This window comes from Carettochelys insculpta, chromosome 2 (assembly GCF_033958435.1).
Source record: "Carettochelys insculpta isolate YL-2023 chromosome 2, ASM3395843v1, whole genome shotgun sequence".
Taxonomy (NCBI): Eukaryota; Metazoa; Chordata; order Testudines; family Carettochelyidae; genus Carettochelys; species Carettochelys insculpta.
This window is the reverse complement of record NC_134138.1, coordinates 219,325,863-219,344,694: the sequence shown is the minus strand read 5'-3', so window position 1 is coordinate 219,344,694 and position 18,832 is coordinate 219,325,863. Positions and strand designations below refer to the sequence as shown.

Below are 18,832 nucleotides of genomic sequence, written 5' to 3'. Positions count from 1 at the left end.
TAAGATTTCTGCAAGAATATATTTATATCCACAGGGGGTCTGTATTTACAGATAATGTAGACATCTATATATTGACATCCCCCTCCACACACACTTTCTTCACACTTCATTGCTTGTCCACGTCCACAGGATGAATGATGGGAGGATTCCAAAAGACATCCTGTATGGTGAGCTAGCCTCTGGCAAAAGACCTCCCGGACGCCCCCAGTTGCGCTACAAAGATGTCTGCAAGAGAGACCGCAGAGAGGTAGACATCGAGCTGGACAACTGGGAAGAACTAGCAGATGACCGCAGCAGATGGAGGCAGGGGTTACACAAGGGCCTTCAGAAGGGCGAGATGAGGATCAGACAGCTAGCAGAGGAGAAGCGAGCGCACAGAAAGCACACTAAGGACTTGCCAGACACCCACCACATCTGCAAGAGATGCAGCAAGGACTGTCACTCTCGTGTGGGTCTTCATAGTCACAGTAGACTCTGTAAATGAAGTCCTCAATTGAAACTATAGAGGGCGCGATCCATAGTCTATGCAGACTGAAGGATGCCTACTACTACCACTACATTTCAGCATGCAGAGCTGGTATTTAAAAAGAACAAAAACATCATCAAAAACTTGTGCCAGATATAGTTGTGACAAGATTGAAAGATTCAAAGACATTGCTTACCTCCCAGGTTTGAGACAGCCGGCTGACAGATGCAGTATTGAGACCCATAACAATGGCAAAAAATGAGTTCAGGTTTCTTTGGGCTTTGCAGCTATAGAAAAATAATATTTTTTTTTTTTTTAGAAAATGGCCATTGCATTCTAATTTCCTGTCCTCCGAGAATAGTAGGTACTTGGGATGAAAAGATACCCCAGGTTATCCAGACCAACTTTCCTATACTAATAAAAAACTGTCCTGAACACTAAAACCATTACTAGTCTTTTAACAAACAGAATAATTCCTTGCCCACTATTATGTTATATAAATATTTTCACCCTCCATTATCATCTTTTCTATAAGCTGTACATATTCATTTATCTTCATTTATCTTCACGGTCAAGGCCTGGAATCCTCTTCTCATTTTTGTCATTCTTTTTTTTTTTTATCATAATTTATCAACTGCCCTGCCCATCCCACCTCACCCCAACACAGAAAAAAAAAACTGGAAAACTACGCACAGCTCTTGAATTCTGACCTTACTGATATTGCATATATATAAGAGGGGAAGGCAGTTTCTACCTTTTATTTTTCTATTCTCATATGTGGTAGTTTTATATAAAACACAAATCTTATATCCAATGTTTACGTATAACATCACATCAGCTGCGTCTACACGTGCACGCTACTTCGAAGTAGCGGCACTAACTTCGAAATAGCGCCCGTCGCGGCTACACACGTCGGGCGCTATTTCGAAGTTAACTTCGACGTTAGGCGGCGAGACGTCGAAGTCGCTAACCTCATGAGGGGATCAGAATAGCGCCCTACTTCGACGTTCAACGTCGAAGTAGGGACCGTGTAGACGATCCGCGTCCCCCAACGTCGAAATTGTGGGGTCCTCCATGGCAGCCATCAGCTGGGGGGTTGAGAGACGCTGTCTCTCCAGCCCGTGCGGGGCTCTATGGTCACCGTGTGCAGCAGCCCTTAGCCCAGGGCTTCTGGCTGCTGCTGCTGCAGCGGGGGATTCATGCTGCATGCACAGGGTCTGCAACTCGTTGTCGGCTCTGTGGATCTTGTGCTGTTTAGTGCAAGTGTGTCTGGGAGGGGCCCTTTAAGGGAGCGGCTGGCTGTTGAGTCCGCCCTGTGACCCTGTCTGCAGCTGTGCCTGGCACCCTTATTTCGATGTGTGCTACAGTGGCGTGTAGACGTTCCCTCGCTGCGCCTATTTCGATGTGGTGCTGCACAACGTCGATGTTGAACATCGACGTTGCCAGCCCTGGAGGACGTGTAGACGTTATTCATCGAAATAGCCTATTTCGATGTCGCCACATCGAAATAGGCTACTTCGATGTAGGCTTCACGTGTAGACGTAGCCATCTTGACCTTGCCTTTAATTTGTCATCTATTATTATGCAAGACCCGCCTCCACAATGCTGCTCTTAAACAAACAACAAGCTATTGTATATTCCTCTGGGGTTGTATTAGTATTCCGTAGTTGTATTACTCTGCATTTATCTAAATTAAATCTCCCCTTTTTGTGGTGTTTGCACATAACAGTAAACTCTTTAGATAATTTGGTATTTTCTCTTTGCCCTGTAATATGTTTTCAGTCCCCCCAAATTTGCTACTGTCTGAAAATATAATTAATGTCTAATTTACATACCCCTCTGGATTATTAGTTAATACTGGTCCCTATTATTGATGACTGTGGAGTTCTCCAGGATACCCCTTCTCTAATTTCATGTGTTTATGCAGTGCTTTTTTTGTGCAGGTACTTGCCTGTACTGAGTAATGGCACCTCAGCAGCCCCAGTCATGTGATTGGCTGGGAGGGGGAGGTAGGGAGCCAGCTGAGTATTGGCACCATTCTTTCCGCATCCCCGCTCCCCTCGCAAAGAAAGCGCTGTGTTTTACTATATATGATTATTCCCTATTTGCTTTTAGTCCATTAGTAAATATGTATCAATCTACAGAATGCAATCTGAAGAGTAACATTCCACTTCCCCAAAAAAATTCTCCATCAAGACTATATCAACAATGAAACTATAAAAATTAGATAAACTGGGATTGTCTCTTAAATCAATACTGAGTGCATGAGCATTCCCACTGCCTTCCATGGGATTATTCGTTTGAATTAAGTTGAGTAAAAGTTGAACTTCTCTATCCATGGTCTGGCATGACTTTAGTTAGGTGAATGTCCACTTATCATGGTAGTTACCAAGTTTCCCATGGTCCCATAAAGTTTGTTTACAGACACCTGCCCTGGCTCTCAGTATTCTGTGCTGTTGTTTAGCTGTAATTTACCCCTAAATGTCTTCTAAGAGCCCAGTAAGCAGTGGAAGTGTTGGTAATGCTGCTATGCAATATTGCCCTCCCAGGGTTCGGCAAATTCTCTGGTTCGGCACTGGTCAGGTCCGAATGGTGCCAGGCTAGAGGGGGTCAACCTGTACAACAGTAATGTAAGAATAAAATGCCCTCTTCTATTTGACAATTACCATATCTGCCTTTTACAACAAACTTCACATTTCCATAAAAGAGATAGTCAAACACAGCAACCCTCATGACAAATATATCCTTATTTATGGGAAGCATCTACAGAATTTTTCTAGGAAAACAAATTAGTAGAGCCCTGTAAATCCCCAGATATATGCAGCTCATTTTTGTAGATACAGGTGCAGGCACAAATTTTGTATCTGGAGCCCTGAAAATTTTTGGATATCCACAGATTATTTTTGCAGCTGCAGATACCAATTTTATATCTGTGCACAGCTCTACAAATTAGTTTTATCAGGGAAGCCAGGGTGCCACATTAAATCAATTCCTCCAGACAGAATAAGAACAAAGATAGTAACAGATAAGCCCGAAAATGAATGCATTGCTGGATAGTACAAAACTTGTACGTCAGTATTTTATATTAGATTAATAGAGTGCACTTCACCAAAGGTATTTCTTTGGCAGCCTATGGACTTCTGTACCTAATTGCCTCTCTTGGAACAAATTAAATCAAAACAGTCAGTGAAGTGACAGATGTGGGAACAGATTATACATTTGCTACAAATGTGAATATTTACATACTGCAGGAGATCAACAGATGTGTGATAGATGTGAGGAGAATGGCTGCAAATAGCTTCATTCCCTGGGTTGCTAAAACTGATGTCGTTATACATAAATGAACTCTTTGGCTGTGGCGCCTCTCCTTTCAGAGGGGATATGGTAATGTGCCACTTTGTGATATGCTAATGAGGCGATGGCATGAATATGCAGTGCCTCATTAGCATAATGGCAGCTGCGTACACTTCAAAACTGCTGGTTTCAAAATGCACGCTGCCTGTGTAGACTGAGGCCTTTCAAAATGGACCCGATTTCAAAAGCCCCTACTTGCCAAAACCAGATGGGAATACGGGGCTTTTGAAATCAGGGGGTCATTTCGAAAGGCCCCCCGGCAGTTTCGAAGCACGTGCGGCCACCATTATGCTAATGATGCGCTGCATGTTCATGACAGTGCCCCATTAGCATACCCCGAAGTGCCACATTATTTGGAGGGGCTACTGTGGCCACAGTCTTTGTGAACAGTATTTATTTGCATTATATTCCACAAGCATACAGTAAAGGCTAGTAATATTAGTAATGGAGCATCCACTAGTCTCATTTAACATCTAACAAATGTAAGTAATTAAATAATAAAATAATTCAATTACATTAAGCCCATTCCAGAGGGGTACACTACAATATCACATTACAAGTAGTGTTTCATCTCTGGAGGTATGGATTTAAGGGTAACCCTGCAAATGAGTTTTGATGATTAATGAAATAGCTGGGATTTTGCAGGTCATGTTGTCGGTGCACTGGAAGAGATGAAGACGAAGACTGCAATGGAGAGCAACTATCGAGAAAGGTTTTAAGCACTTTGAGAAAGACAGAGATTGAATGTCATGCCAAGTCTTTAGTACAAGACACTGTTGGCAACTTTGATCTTCACAGATCAAATCACATGGCCAAATGAACACACACAGGAGGCCATTATTATAATTTTTTGATACAGGGGACAGCTGGACCAATGAAGACTTGAATAGCATACAGCAGCATTATGCCTGGTTTTGGCCAGTGTTTACTAATACTGTTAGTTATGCACAAGGGTGCAGGACTTACCAATGCACTAGGGTCCCTGACAATGTTGGGGTAGGGGGAAGGGAGGGGAGCTACAGAGATGATTTGAAGGGTCTGGGGCTTTTGGCCACTGAAGTATCAGCGGCTGAGAGCCAGTGCCACTGATAGACGCCACGGGCCATATGGCCAGGGGCAGGGGGTGCTGGCTCCATGTGCCAGAAGGGGCAGGGCCTAGGACAATCAGTCCCAGTGGTACTAGCCCCATTCCCCCACACTTCAGCAGACTCATATATCTAAAGCTGCACTGCAATGGCAATTCAAAGGGGCCTAGAGCTCCAGCCACTGCAGCTGCTACTTATGCAACTGGGGCAGCTGGAGCTCTGGGCCCCTTTGAAAAGCAAAGTCTGTGGGCAACTGCTGTCACTTGCCCTCCCATTGCAAGTGATGTTAAAGTTCTGCTGTGGCAGTGCTGCTGGATTCTAGCAGCAGGGCAGCCTTTGAAGGGAAGGAGAAGGAACAGAGACATTAAAAGAGGGTCCCCTCATAGTGCTGCCATGGCAGCACATTAACGTTGTCTGTGTAGAGCCCGCATCTGGTGGCCACACCTTACTGGTGTGCAGGTACCAGCCTTACTGGTATGCAGCTACCTGCAGCTACCAGCCCAGTGGTAGACACAATTGTATGTGTACATCATGCTTCCTAAACATTTAGGCTATGTTTACACTGCATTCCGCTTTCAGAAGCGGAATGCAAACGAGGGAGATCGAAAATGCAAATGAAGCACTGATTTACAAATCACACACTTTATTTGCATAATGTTGCACGGTCACATTTCCAAAAGAGGCTTTTCCTAAAATAAAAACAGCTGTGTAGATGGGGTTCCTTCAAAAAAAAAAGCCCATTTTCAAAAGAACCCTTCTTCCTGAAACAAAATAGGCAGAAGGGTTCTTTCAAAAATTGTTTTTTGTTTTTGTTTTTCAAAGGAACCCCTCTACATGGCTGTATTTGTTTTCAGAAAAGCCTCTTCTGGAAGTACGATTGCGTGCAACTATGCAAATGAAGCATGAGATTTGTAAATCAGCACTTCATTTGTATTTTTCATCTCCCTCATTTGCATTCTGCTTCCGAAAGTGGAATGTAGCATAGATGTAGCCTTAGAGACAAGTGATGATAAACAACAAATTCCCTTTCACCAATCTCTCTCCCACCCCACTTCCAACATGACAAGATAAAAGATGTTCATGGAAGGATTCCAGTTTCAACTTTAGTAACTTACTGGGCAGCAATCTTGATGAATTTTTTCACCAGTTGTACACGTTTACAGAGCTGGCTGCAGAGCAGTATCTCTGTAGCTACCCAGAGTTGTACTTCATTGCATCTTTGAAGCAGAAGACTAAGATTCACAGTGTTTTCGCCACTGCTCTGTCTGCTGAAGGTGAAATATATCAGCTCTTGCTGGAAGACAATTATTGTAGTATTAGGGCTTTATGAAACTGTGAATAAAATTCAAATGATCTAAAATAGTAATATATTTTTTAAAATTAGATAAGAAATCATTGCTGTTATAAAGGTGTTTTTCTCAGTGGTGAGGTAATCTCAAATTATTCAAAATTTTAGTTTGGACTTTAAAGGATTACTGGGACCTTGAGTTTGGATGTGAGCTGGAAATCTTGCATTAAGTGTTAGTATGAGATTTCCTGAGGTTCTACTTCTGAACATGGCTGGAAGTAGGACAAGAACAGCCTGCCTCTCTCATCATTTCACCATTTCTAGCTCTAGTCTAAAAAACAATCCACTTTGGAACCCCACTGCAGTGAGGCAGGGCCAATTAAACCTAGACCATAAAACCAGAAAATATCCACATCCTGAATAGTGCATGCAGATGTGGTCAACTCCATCTCAAAATGGGATACTGGAATTGGAAATGGTTCCAAAATGGGCAACTAAAAATATTTGGGGTATGATGCAGCTTCAATACGAGGAAAGAGGAATAAAATTAGTACTTTTCAGCTTGGAAAAGAGACAACTAATGGGAGATATTATAGAGAGATGTAAAATCACGACTGGTATAGAGAAAGTAATTAAGGAAATCTTATTTACTACTTCTCATAACACAAGAACTAGGGGGTCACCAAATGAAATAAGCGGCAGGTTTACAAGAAACAGCAGGAAATACTTCTTCACACAATGCAGCGTGAACCTGTGGAACTCCTTGCCAGAGGATATTATGAAGGCCAAGACTGTAACTGGGTTCAAAAAGAACTGCATAAATTCATGAAGGATAGGTCTAACAATGGCTATTAGCCAGGATAGCAGGGATGGTGTCCTTAGCCTCTGTTTGCCAGGAGCTGGGGAGTGGGCACTTGATGGATCTCTTGATGACTACAGATTCTGTTCATTCTCTTTGGAACACCTGGTATTGGCCACTGTCAGAAGGCAGGATATTGGTCTAAATGACCCTTTGCAATGACCAATATATCCCTTATGTTCAATGGGTATCTGCTCAATGTATATATACAAATGCGAGGAGTATGGAAAAAACTTACAGTTCTTCCTGTACATTAGTCCATGACTTCAGTTATGACTTAATTGGCATTACAGAGACTTAGTGGGATACATTTCATGACGCGGCTATTGGGATGGAGCTACATAGCTTGTTCGGGAAGGACAAGCAGGGAAAAAAGCAAAGCTGTGTTGCCCTATAGACATCAAGATCTAAGGTCAGGAAGGATGTGAGATGACAAAATTTGCAGATGATACAAAGCTAGTTAAGGCAATTAAGCACCAAATCAGACTGTGAAGAGTTACAAAAGAATATCAAAACAATGTGTGACTGGGCAACAAAATGGCAGATGAAATTCAATGTTAATAAAGACAAAGCAATGGACGTTGGAGAAAATAATCCCAACCCTACTTGTAAAATGACAGGGTCCAAGTAAGCTATTACCACTCAAGAGAGCGATCTTGGAGTCACTGTGGATAGTTCTCAGAAAACACCCAGTATGCAGTAAGAAGCAGCAGTCAAGAAAGCACAGAAAATGTTGGGAATGTTGGAAATCATCATAAAAAAAAAAGGATTAAGAAATATCTCTATATGAACATGGGTGTGTATGAACCACCTAGGGATTTAAAATCCATTTAATTCATTAACCACATTGGGACTGGGGCTGCTCCAGCCAGGCTGAAGCACTCACACTCCCAGTATGCTGGGGAACCAGGCTGCTGCCATGGGTTGGGGGCAATCTATTACAACCAGAGCAGTCCTGGGCAGAGCCATTCCAGCCTGGCTGAAGCAGTTCCTGTCCAGAGCATGGGGGCTGCTCTGGGCTGAAGTGGCCTGTCCAGCTACTGCACTTCCCCTGCCACCAGTCACTGTGGATGGGGACTACTCCACCTGGGCTGGAGCAACCTCCTGCCCACAGCAGACGGATGGCTGCTCCAGCCCCTACTCGTTAACCATTCACATTCCTAATACAACCCTTATTGAATGGTTTTTATGATCTGAATTAAAAAATCTTAAGTTTACTGAAATATTACTAAGTGCAAAAGATAGACTCTTCTTGCGTTTCTATTTTCAATTAAAATACAATCAAAAATTAAGATGCCAGCTATGATCCAAGAAAACACAAGATGCCTCAGCATCAATTTTTCCTGGACAGATTTATAGGCTACTACTGGTTGTTAAAATATCTTCCAGGGATTATGTAGTATTTTCACCACACAAGGTGTTGTATCAAAATATGTACTGCCACACTGTAATATTTATGTTCTAACGTAAACATAATGATGCATCAGGGCACTGCAAAGACATGACGAGAGGTTACATCAGTTTCCCCTGCATGAAAGTGTAAACCTTTCAGCATGGCTTTTAAATGATACATTCTTTTCCCCATTTGTAACCTACAGTTGAATGATTTCTTTCACCCATATTTCTGCCTTTGGTTTAAACAACTCACAGCAACTTGGACAATCAGTGATACAGTGACACTAAATGTATTGCTTCTTACCTCATGAATTGAATTGAAGAGACTCCAGTCAAAGTTTGTCAATTCTAAGGCTAGATCCCAGGTGTTAATTCCCAGAATTCTCACGGACCTTTGCAATGATTCTTCATTTTCAGCATATGGATTCTAAGTCAATGGACAAAAATAAAAGGATACTGAGCAATTCCCAGCTGTTCTCCACGAATTAGCTATTGCACTGAAGGAAAACCCCAACATTGAAAAAAATTATCTTCCCTGAGTGCACTTAATTTTTTAAACACACTGTTCACCTTCAATGATTTACAGACTGTTTACAAAACAGGAGAACAGGATCAGTTTCTTCTTACTGAATTAGGTGCTCTCTCTTTAAAATATGATTATAAAACATTTATCAGCCAGACAGGGCAATGAAATTAAAATTCTTGAAATCACTATGGCCTGTGATTGGAAATAATGCTCTAGCATGTTTTCTTTTTAAGATATCAGAAAATATTACGGTGAATTCCACTAAGGTAACAGACCAGATTTACAGTACAATGTATATGCATAATATACCTGCATCCCAGCGATACAGTCAATTTTATCCTGAAAAAGTGGCTTACTTTGAATGAAACTGTTAGGCACCAATAAAAATCTGAAAGGCCTAATTCACAAATATTACTTAGCACGTTAATGTGGAACTAATAAAACCACTGGAGGTAAGCAATGTTCCCTTGAATTTTTTCCATCAATGTACAGAATAAATTTTATGACACATACTAAGGCTTGTGGGATGTGCACCACCCATAGAAACACATGGTGCCAGCTGTGGGTGCTCAGCCAATCAGCCGGGTGGCATCTGAATCTCTCCTAGGTAGCCACCAAATCACTCAGTTTACAGAGAACCCTGGAGTTAAGGATCATTTGTTAATTCTATTGTAAATTTTATTTAAAAAAAAAAAAAAAAGTTTTTTTTCCCCCACTCTTTTATATCATCAGTCTAAAATTTGGTACAACTAGTCTGCCCAGATGAAGGCTGATTTCAGTCAGCTGACCCAACATTTTAGTGCTGCTTCTGAGATTTGTAAAATAAAATTTTACCTCCCCCACCAACAAAAGTTATCTATAACCGATTGAACTGTTTGGCTTATTGTTTGCTGGGGACTTTTTGCCATTATTAACATTTTTAAAGATGGCTACTACTCTGCAGACAATGTGGAAGATAAATTATGATAACAGCATGGCAGCTCTTAATTGAGACATGGATCCAATAAAATGCAAACAGAAATTTCTCTTGCCCTGAACACATTCATAAAGTTTCTACATACTTGAAATATCAGCAAAAGACTGCTGAAAAGTTAAGAGAACCTAACTGTGCTTTACAGATGCTGATGGACATTGGAGGTGGTGTAGAGTAGCACCAGCCCAAGTAATATTCCAACAGGGACTGCACCTAGGATTCTTGTTCTCTCTGTGGGTCTGTCCAATCCCTGGGCTGACTTGCGCCCCTTTCTGCTCTCTGTGCAACAGCCATCCCAGGGAAAACATATGCTGAACTCTGCAGAGCATGAAAAATCCTATTATGTGCTGGATCTACAAGGTATCTGAGAGGCACAAGGAAATAAGGCTCCTTACATTAGCTCTTTCCATCCCCTCCGCACTTCCATCACTGCAGAGGGACACAATCCTATTTCATTTTTTTTTTTTTTCTTAACAAATATCAATAAGATGACCAAACCTTTTAAACACGTACAAAATCCTTAGCCTATTCCACACATTAATTCCACTGCCATTTAATAAAGACACTCAAATTCAGGAAAATTTATTTTAAAAGGCACAATTAGCTAAACAAATTACACAAAGAGACTTTGCCAGCTATTTGTGCTACAGCTGCCTTTACTCACATAAGTTCAAATATGTTGGGGGTTTTTTTGTAAGAAAATTGGAAAAATAAACTGTACATTGAAAAAGTATCACTAGGGGAAAAACACTAATCCTAGACTTTGAATAAGATAATTTGATTATTATACAGCTTTAGATCATACACTGTCTTACCAAAGGATCCATCAGGTCTTTTCTGTAGACAAACATACGACTGGTTGCCTCGAGAGATTTTGAGAGAGCCAGCTCATTTGGTTGTAGTTCGTGTTTTTCTTTAAAATATATATATTTTAAAAGTCAGTTGTCTCAGAAGAGAAGTCTACATGGTACACATATAACCAAGTTCCACATGCAAACAAATGCCTAAAGGATAAATTTGCTTTAGCAACTGTAACCAAGTGTTGTAGATGGTATTTAATGATTTACTCAATTTGTTCCCTTTTATGCACCAGGTTTGCAATGCCACTGTTTATGTGGTGTACAGTAAATACCATGAAAGCAACATGTCTGTGAAGCTATCAATTCTGCACCATCTGTACAAATGCTTTCTGCTCCTTAGTGGGAAATAATAAATTTATATTTCAACTATTGTTTATAAGCATAAAACATTTTGAACTAATTTTGAATGAAAATATCCTAGTTTATTCTATCAAGTGGTTTAATCAAAATTACGCCTGTAGTGTTTACATTGCTGACACAAACAAAAGATGCAGCCAAGCTCTAATTCACAAAAATGTTATTACAACCAGAAAAGGGAAATACATAGGAGTTATGAACACCCATGCTACTGGTAGTACACAACAAAATCAGGACATATTAGTTTTGATAGCACTTAATTACTCAAGACCTAATTTGTAACTAACAAATGTTAATGAACAAATGACATTCCCATTGTAGATGCTTTTTAGTTTTGAAAGTTAACAGACAAGAAGTAGTGATTATTATTTAATGTTCCTCTGGAACCCAGCATACGTACACTGTAGATAATATGCTTCATTATTTATGAATTGTTACGTTTTCTTAGGTAACAAAGCTAGCAATTAAGTTATCACTATTATTATTTAGCAGTAAATCCTGCTTCTTTTTTGCGCAGACGTAGAAGACCTAAAAAGCAGCAGAACTGCTGTTGTTTTGCAATACTGGGAAGGTACGTCAGGCACATTAGGGCACAGGCAGGGGCATGACAGGTATGTCTCAAAATTATGCCGATCTGCTGGCCAAAACTCCCACATGAATACAACAGCATGGCTGCTCCTCATGCATGCTCTGGGTTGCTAGGGCAGGATGCCAATCCCTCGGCACCCACATCCCCACGACATACACAGAATTTGATTGTCTGGGCTCTGAAAGTGGGGAGGAGAATCAGATAAAATAACGTATCAAAAATTACTGTGTTTATTTTAGATTTATTCAAAAGTAAAGATACACATATAGGAATAGAGCCTCAACTTCAATGGAATTATACTAATTTGTGCTTGCAGAGGATCTGGCCCATATATTTTAAACCTATTGATTGGACTCTTTTGCAGTTCCAGCTTCTTATATTTATGCAACTTGCTAAATCAAAGATCTTAAAATCTGATGAACACCAAATTTATCAGTGGTCATAATCATCACCATCATCAACAACCACCATGGGCTCAGTGCCCATTGGTGTCCGATGCCTCCCTCACTATTTCCTTCCATCTTCCTCTGTTCAGTGTGCAGTGTCAGCCAGTAATTTGTGTCATCTTCATTGAAAGTGACAAACATTTTTTTTGTTAAATAAGAGACTAGAATAAGAAAAACCCAAAGCTACAAACTAGGATAATCCCAACAGCCTTTAATCAGAGAAGACATTACTTAGATCACTTTGGATACATACATTTTACACATGTTCTATCCCTCCCCTTTACAGAGCAATCATAAGTTTTTCGTCTAGCATACAGCGCTACTCATCCTCCTTTTTTAAAGCATGCCATACCTCCTCAACTTTCCAAGGTTATTTAAATATGAAACTAGGAGGCTTATCTGTGAGGGGAAAAACCTAATAACATATTTCTAATCACTGAAAAGTCCTTTGCACTCCAGTCCTGGTGAGGAAATGCAATAACCTACGGTACCCAAGAATTAGCTGTTGTCATGGAAACAACTCTCTGGTAGGCAGTTTCTTATTGTTACTATGGTCATCCAGCTGCAGACCCATACAGTTACATCTTTGCCCTTGAAAATACCAATTTATCTTTTTTTTATAGATGAGCTACCGTAAAAGGCTTGATGAGTGAAAATTATTTACCCCCAGAGAACGTGATGGTAACCAGAGTAAGGTCCTCCTCTGAATGCTGGATTTTTTCTGCTACAATTTTCAGGATCTCCTGTGCTGATGTAGATACTTTAGTTTTTACGCTGATATAGGAATGTTCTGTTATATACACACGGCAGAAAACTGCACAAATGAAGAAAAAATGTCTATAAATAGATGAAGATACATAATACTAGAAGCTGGAAGAATTTCACAATCCAAACTGTTACTCTGTTTGACAGTAATCTTTGACAACAGGAGCTGTTGTTGCTGTACACTGACCTACAGGCACAATAATTCCTTAACACAAACATTACATTTTTCCCTTCCTCCTCTCTTTGTGAAATCCAGGGACATAAAGAACAGTGTCGTGCTTCACCAACATACAGTTAGAAGTCCTACTGTAGGTATTTAACGCAGGGCAGGGATTCACTGACACTTTTATTTTGGATGCTCTGAAAACAAGCATCTTCTCTCTCTTTCCTTTTCAAGCTCAGCTGTTGATTTTTTGCTTCCTTTTCGGGATCAAAAGAATCATAATTCTTTCTGCATAACTTCAGATCTTGCACCTTGCTTATTTTGTATTTTACCTTTCATTCCGATCAATGAAATTTTAAGAACGGCTCTCTCTAGTCTTCCTAAATCCAGCCACCCATCTTACCTAACTAGCCATCCAAATCTCTTTCTGTCTCACACGCACACACTCTTAGCAGGTATGGGGGTGCTATTCTAACATAGTATAATTAGTTCAAATACTGCTCCTTCATGGATCATGCACATCAAACCTGTAAGGGACTCATCTGGAGAAGTGCCAAATGCCTGTAACTTCCATTGAAGTCAAAGGGAGATTCAGGTACTCAATAACTCTGAGGATCAGACACTAAAGTAAAGCTGAAAGGTGTTTCAGCTGGTCTACGGACAAAGAATTCAATTATCTATTTTGAAATGGGTTTGTTTGCCATGACAGTAAGTGCATCATATGATCAGCTCACTTAGAACCCTTTTTTTATTTTTTGTTACAAAATTTCAGGCATCCGGGTTTTACAGAACTGAAATCTTAGTCACGTGGATTGTGGTACTAATGTAAGAAAAGAGGCACAACAGCAGAAATGTATAATCAGTATCTCAAAAATGGCAATATCTGTCAATGAAACAACACTACCAGAATGGCTTTTATGTTGTGCTCACTTTGGCGCTTTATTAAACATGGATTTTTTTATACTTATCACTCAGTTTGTTTTTTCCTACAGTTGGAGACAACAGAAATATAGAGATGATTTCTTTTGTCATTACTGACAGATGTATACAGCAATAGCACTGCCTCTGCTTCACAAAACTTTACAACTGCAAGGCATTTTCATTAACACTAGAGGACATTGGTCAGCAACTTTCCTCTAGTGAAAAACCACAATTTTGTTGTTTTGAAGCAGGGGAGGAAAGGACCTAAGTTTTAACACTAAAAAATAAATCTCAGTAGACTGATGTAAGAAGTTTTTGTTAGCCTGTCTCTATTGCCAGGCAGTAAATCAGATGTTAAAGAAGGAATTGACAGGATTATTTGACTTCCACATGGAGAATGCTATCAGACCTGCCTAATAGTGGTTACTAGAAAAGCTAGTGATTTTTCTCTTGGCTGAAATGTCTTCCCTGCTTCCAGGATTCTCTGGCATTTTAGGAGAGAACAGCAGCAAACACATTTTTTAATTTTAAATTGATCCAACAAAATCTCCCTTATTTAAATGGGTCTGGGCCACACTGATGTCAGGTACTCAAAAACTGTAATCTTTATGCCCTACCTAAACTCCATTCCCCATTCACATTTTAAACGTCACATCTGTGCTTGCTATTGCTATGAAATCTCTGAAAGTCCAGAGATGTAATGCTACACCCCCTGTAAGAAGTTCAGAACAGAATTTCTAGCTTAGAGGAAGCAGGGAGTGGGGTAAGTTAGTTTCAAATCACCTTTGCACTCTCCAGATCTTGGGCTGTTCCCTGGGCTGAAGAGGGCTCCAGCGTAATTAGACTGAGCTGGATGTCTTTGTAAGTTACAGTAGCCTTATGGACTGCAGCACTTACCTACAATATCCACAGCCCTGATATGTCCCTACTGACCACAGAGCCTCACCCTGGCACATCAAGGGTGGGAGTCTTATGGATTGACTGCTTCAGTTCCTATTTCAAAGGACTTTGAGGGCACCTGTACACTGCTCTGGCCCTTTTATATATCATAAAGGCACCAAAATGGACTATTTCATGGGTCTGAAAACCCAACAAACCAGACAGTCAAGCCAAAAGCTAGACAGCATAAGCTAACCCTAAAGAGCAAAAAGGTAATTCCCTAGAGAGCACCAGAGGGAAGTACTTCTCTGAATATTTGAAGAGCACAATTACGATATGCGCTAATCTGAGCTGAACTTCTAGAGCTGTTGGGCCTTCAGTTACTGTTGAGGACTAGAAAATGTTGTACGAATGACTTAGTAAAGAGAGCGACTTCACTTTGATGTTCTCTGCTTAAGCATGAGTATTTTGTCTCTGTTCACACTAATCTCAGCTAACACAATAATTTGGAGCCATGATATAACTTTCCTAATCTCCATACTGATGTCAATGCACACAGCTTCATTTTATTATTGCATTACCAACAATGAAGGCAAAATATATTTTGCCATGGATAATGTTAAAATGAAGTGGGGTGTGGCATTCCACCTGCAAATGAGTTTTGGCCTGATACTGGAACCACGAGCCCTCAGCTGACAGGAATATTAACTTTTTGCAAGCTAGAGCCACATCAAGAGCATGGGAATAAAGTCCGATCTCTTGCCAGCACACCTGTGAGTCCCATATCTTTATTACTGAGATGCAGGGGGTAGAGAGGGAAAGTGAAAAAAGACACCCTGAGACTTCATACTACAGTTGAAACTCTGCATAAGGCTTCAGATAAAAATGTATTCTTGCTGCATTAGATCTTTCTTCTCTTATAGCTCCAGTTTCTTGTTCAAAAGCTGTAAGTTTGTAATTGAAAATGTTCCTTAAGGGAAGCCTTTACGTAGAATATTTTTGTACCAATATTTAAAAGTGCTGCACTGAGCTTTTCCTCTACTCTTCTAAATCATACTTACTATCCTCTGTTTCATTCATGGGTCCTTTGTGCTGTAGCCAGTTCTCCTTGAGACTGAATTGGTGGAAAAAGGCTTTATTCTAAGATGGGATAAATTAAAAAAAAAAGAAAAGAAAGAAAAATGAATGTATGTGTTCTTGCCATTTACAAAGAAAAAACTGCATGCAGCTTGCTCTAGATAAGTCTAGCCAAAATGTGTTTACAGGAAATCCACCCATCCACTCTTGGACAAATTATGTGGGAGTTGCCTTATTTAACCACAGTAAAGGTGGGGAATTCTAAGGAAGTTAGACATGTCTGGGCTAAGTAGTGCAAACACTGCAGGAGACTCTAACCACATTCAGAATTCATTTATTACATGCTGTCCTAAATAGCAACAATGAATTGGCCTAGTTAGCAATTTCTCTATCTCATTTTCTGCTTTCGACACCTCCAAAATAACATTTTAAAGCGTATTACACACTTCAGCTTCAGTCCAGTGAATTTCATGAGCACTGCAATTCACTGCCATGCAGCTCTCATGTTGACATCCCTGTTTTGCATCCTTACTTACAGTAAATAGACGCACAGTCCTATCTCTGTGTGCGCGCGCACACACAACTTTCTTTATTCTGATTGACTAGTTAACATTTGTAGTCTATGTCTTTGCTAGATTTGTTTGTGTCAGTCTTCCCAAAATCAAAGCTGTATCTATCCAGCCAAGAAGGGATATGCTGTTAGGTTCCTAGTGAATTTGGACATCTCTAAGCGTGTTGTTAAAATGCTAACAGCGTCAGTCACCTACGGCCAGCACGCATAGCTGAAACCAGAGGGGTTCTAGCGGGTGGGGAAGGGGGGGGTGGAGAGGTTTCAGAAACCTTGCAAGCCTAGACTCATAGATGTGTCCTATCATGTGTTTGGCCAGCAGTCATTTTTAATTAAGAAAAGAAGCCAAGAGAGGGGAGGGGAAGTTATGAGCAAGCAATCAAGGTAAAAATCAAGTATGCATGCCAAGTATTACCTTTCTGTGAGGTGAATATTCATCCACGGTGCTGAAACAAAAGGGATTATTTGAGTTATTCATTCTATCCAAATATTGGAAAAGGAACTTGAAGCCAGCCAAAAGTTTATAACATAATATAACGAGTATAAAGTTAATGCTGAGCAGAGGTAGAAAAAGTACCCAAAATGTTACTTGAGTAAAAGTACCGCTGCTTGGGAGAGGGGAATGCAAGTAACTTAAAGTCAGGCTGCTCTTCTGTAAAACTACTTGAATGAAAGAATAAAATGTCACATGTTGATTGTACTCAGTTATCCAGAAGGTTGTTTTTTTTGTTTTTTTTTTAAAAAAAGAACTTTGACTTTTACTTAATTACACCCCCACTCCTACCCCAAAGCAGCTGTACATGTACTCAAGTAACTTTCTGGGTACTTGTTCCACATCTGGTGTGGAGTTCCTACAGTGCGAGCTGAGGGTACCCAGCTCCACCTAGGAAGAAGTTTGTGTGTGATAGGATGAAGCCCTACAATACTACATTAAAAGCCATAGGACCAGATCCTCAGATTTTTGTAAAGGAAAATGATGCTGAGTTACACCTGCTGAGGTGTAAATTTACAGAAGGTGTTTTCTATTAACATATTTCCATGCACAGTGTACTTGGCAAATTGGTTCACTATGAACATTCACATTTTTATATACCAATACAAGACAGAAATAGGCGGTCACGGAACTTCCGTTAGGAGTTCTGGGATCCATTTCTGTTTCTGACACAGGGCCAAGTTCAAAATTACACATAAAGTTAAAATTCCTTTAAACTCAAGGCTCGTCTACATATGCTATGTAGCAAAAGCTATGCCTGAATAACTCCACCTGTGAACACACTTATTATAGAACAGTTAAGCTAAATAAGAGCAAGGCTCTCTTGTTCTGGAACATAAGTGACCATAACAAGAGGTTATTCATAGAATCATAGAACACTAGGACCGGAAGGGGCCTCGAGAGGCCATCGAGTCCAGTCCCCTGCCCGGACGGCAGGACCGACCACTATCTACACCATCCCTGATAGACATCTATCTAATCTGTTCTTAAATATCTCCAGCGAGGGAGATTCCACAACCTCCCTTGGCAACTTATTCCAGTACTTGACCACCCTGACAGTTAGGAACTTTTTCCTAATGTCCAACCTAAACTTCCCTTGCTGCAGTTTAAGTCCATTGCCTCTTGTTCTCTCCTCAGAGGCCAAGAAGAACAAGTTTTCTCCCTCCTCCTTATGACACCCTTTAAGATATCTGAAAACCGCTATCATGTCCCCCCTCAATCTTCTTTTTTCCAAGCTAAACAAGCCCAATTCTTTCAGCCTTTCTTCATAAGTCATGTTCTCCAGACCTTTTATCATTCTAGTTGCTCTTCTCTGGACCTTCTCTAATTTCTCCACATCTTTCTTGAATTGGGGTGCCCAGAACTGGACACAATATTCCAGCTGAGGTCTAACCAGCGCAGAGTAGAGCGGTAGAATGATTTCTCGTGTCTTGTTCACAACACACCTGCTAATGCATCCCAGAATCATGTTTGCTTTTGTAGCAACAGCATCACACTGTTGACTCATATTTAACTTGTGATCTACTAGAACCCCTAGGTCCCTTTCTGCTGTACTCCTTCCTAGACAGTCTTTTCCCATTCTGTATGTGTGAAACAGATTATTCCTTCCTAAGTGCAGCACCTTACATTTATCTTTATTAAACTTCATCCTGTTTACTTCAGACCATTTCTCTAATTTATCTAGATCATTCTGAATTATGACCCTATCCTCCAAGGTAGTTGCAACCCCTCCCAGCTTGGTATCATCTGCAAACTTAATAAGCGTACT

At 40.4% G+C, this 18,832-nt stretch overlaps 1 protein-coding gene across 2 annotated transcripts in view; it reads right to left on the bottom strand.

The window, feature by feature from the left end:
- RAPGEF5 (Rap guanine nucleotide exchange factor 5) overlaps positions 1-18,832 on the bottom strand; it is a 251,304-nt gene that overhangs the window by 18,317 nt on the left and 214,155 nt on the right. For both annotated transcript variants that reach the window (XM_074986184.1, XM_074986185.1), the window contains exons 15-21: positions 16,987-17,017; positions 15,988-16,066; positions 12,863-13,012; positions 10,762-10,859; positions 8,752-8,874; positions 6,021-6,199; positions 663-753 (exon numbers count right to left, since the gene is read on the bottom strand). In XM_074986184.1, coding sequence (XP_074842285.1) covers positions 663-753; positions 6,021-6,199; positions 8,752-8,874; positions 10,762-10,859; positions 12,863-13,012; positions 15,988-16,066; positions 16,987-17,017 — 751 coding nt within the window. The remainder of the gene's footprint in view (positions 1-662; positions 754-6,020; positions 6,200-8,751; positions 8,875-10,761; positions 10,860-12,862; positions 13,013-15,987; positions 16,067-16,986; positions 17,018-18,832) is intronic.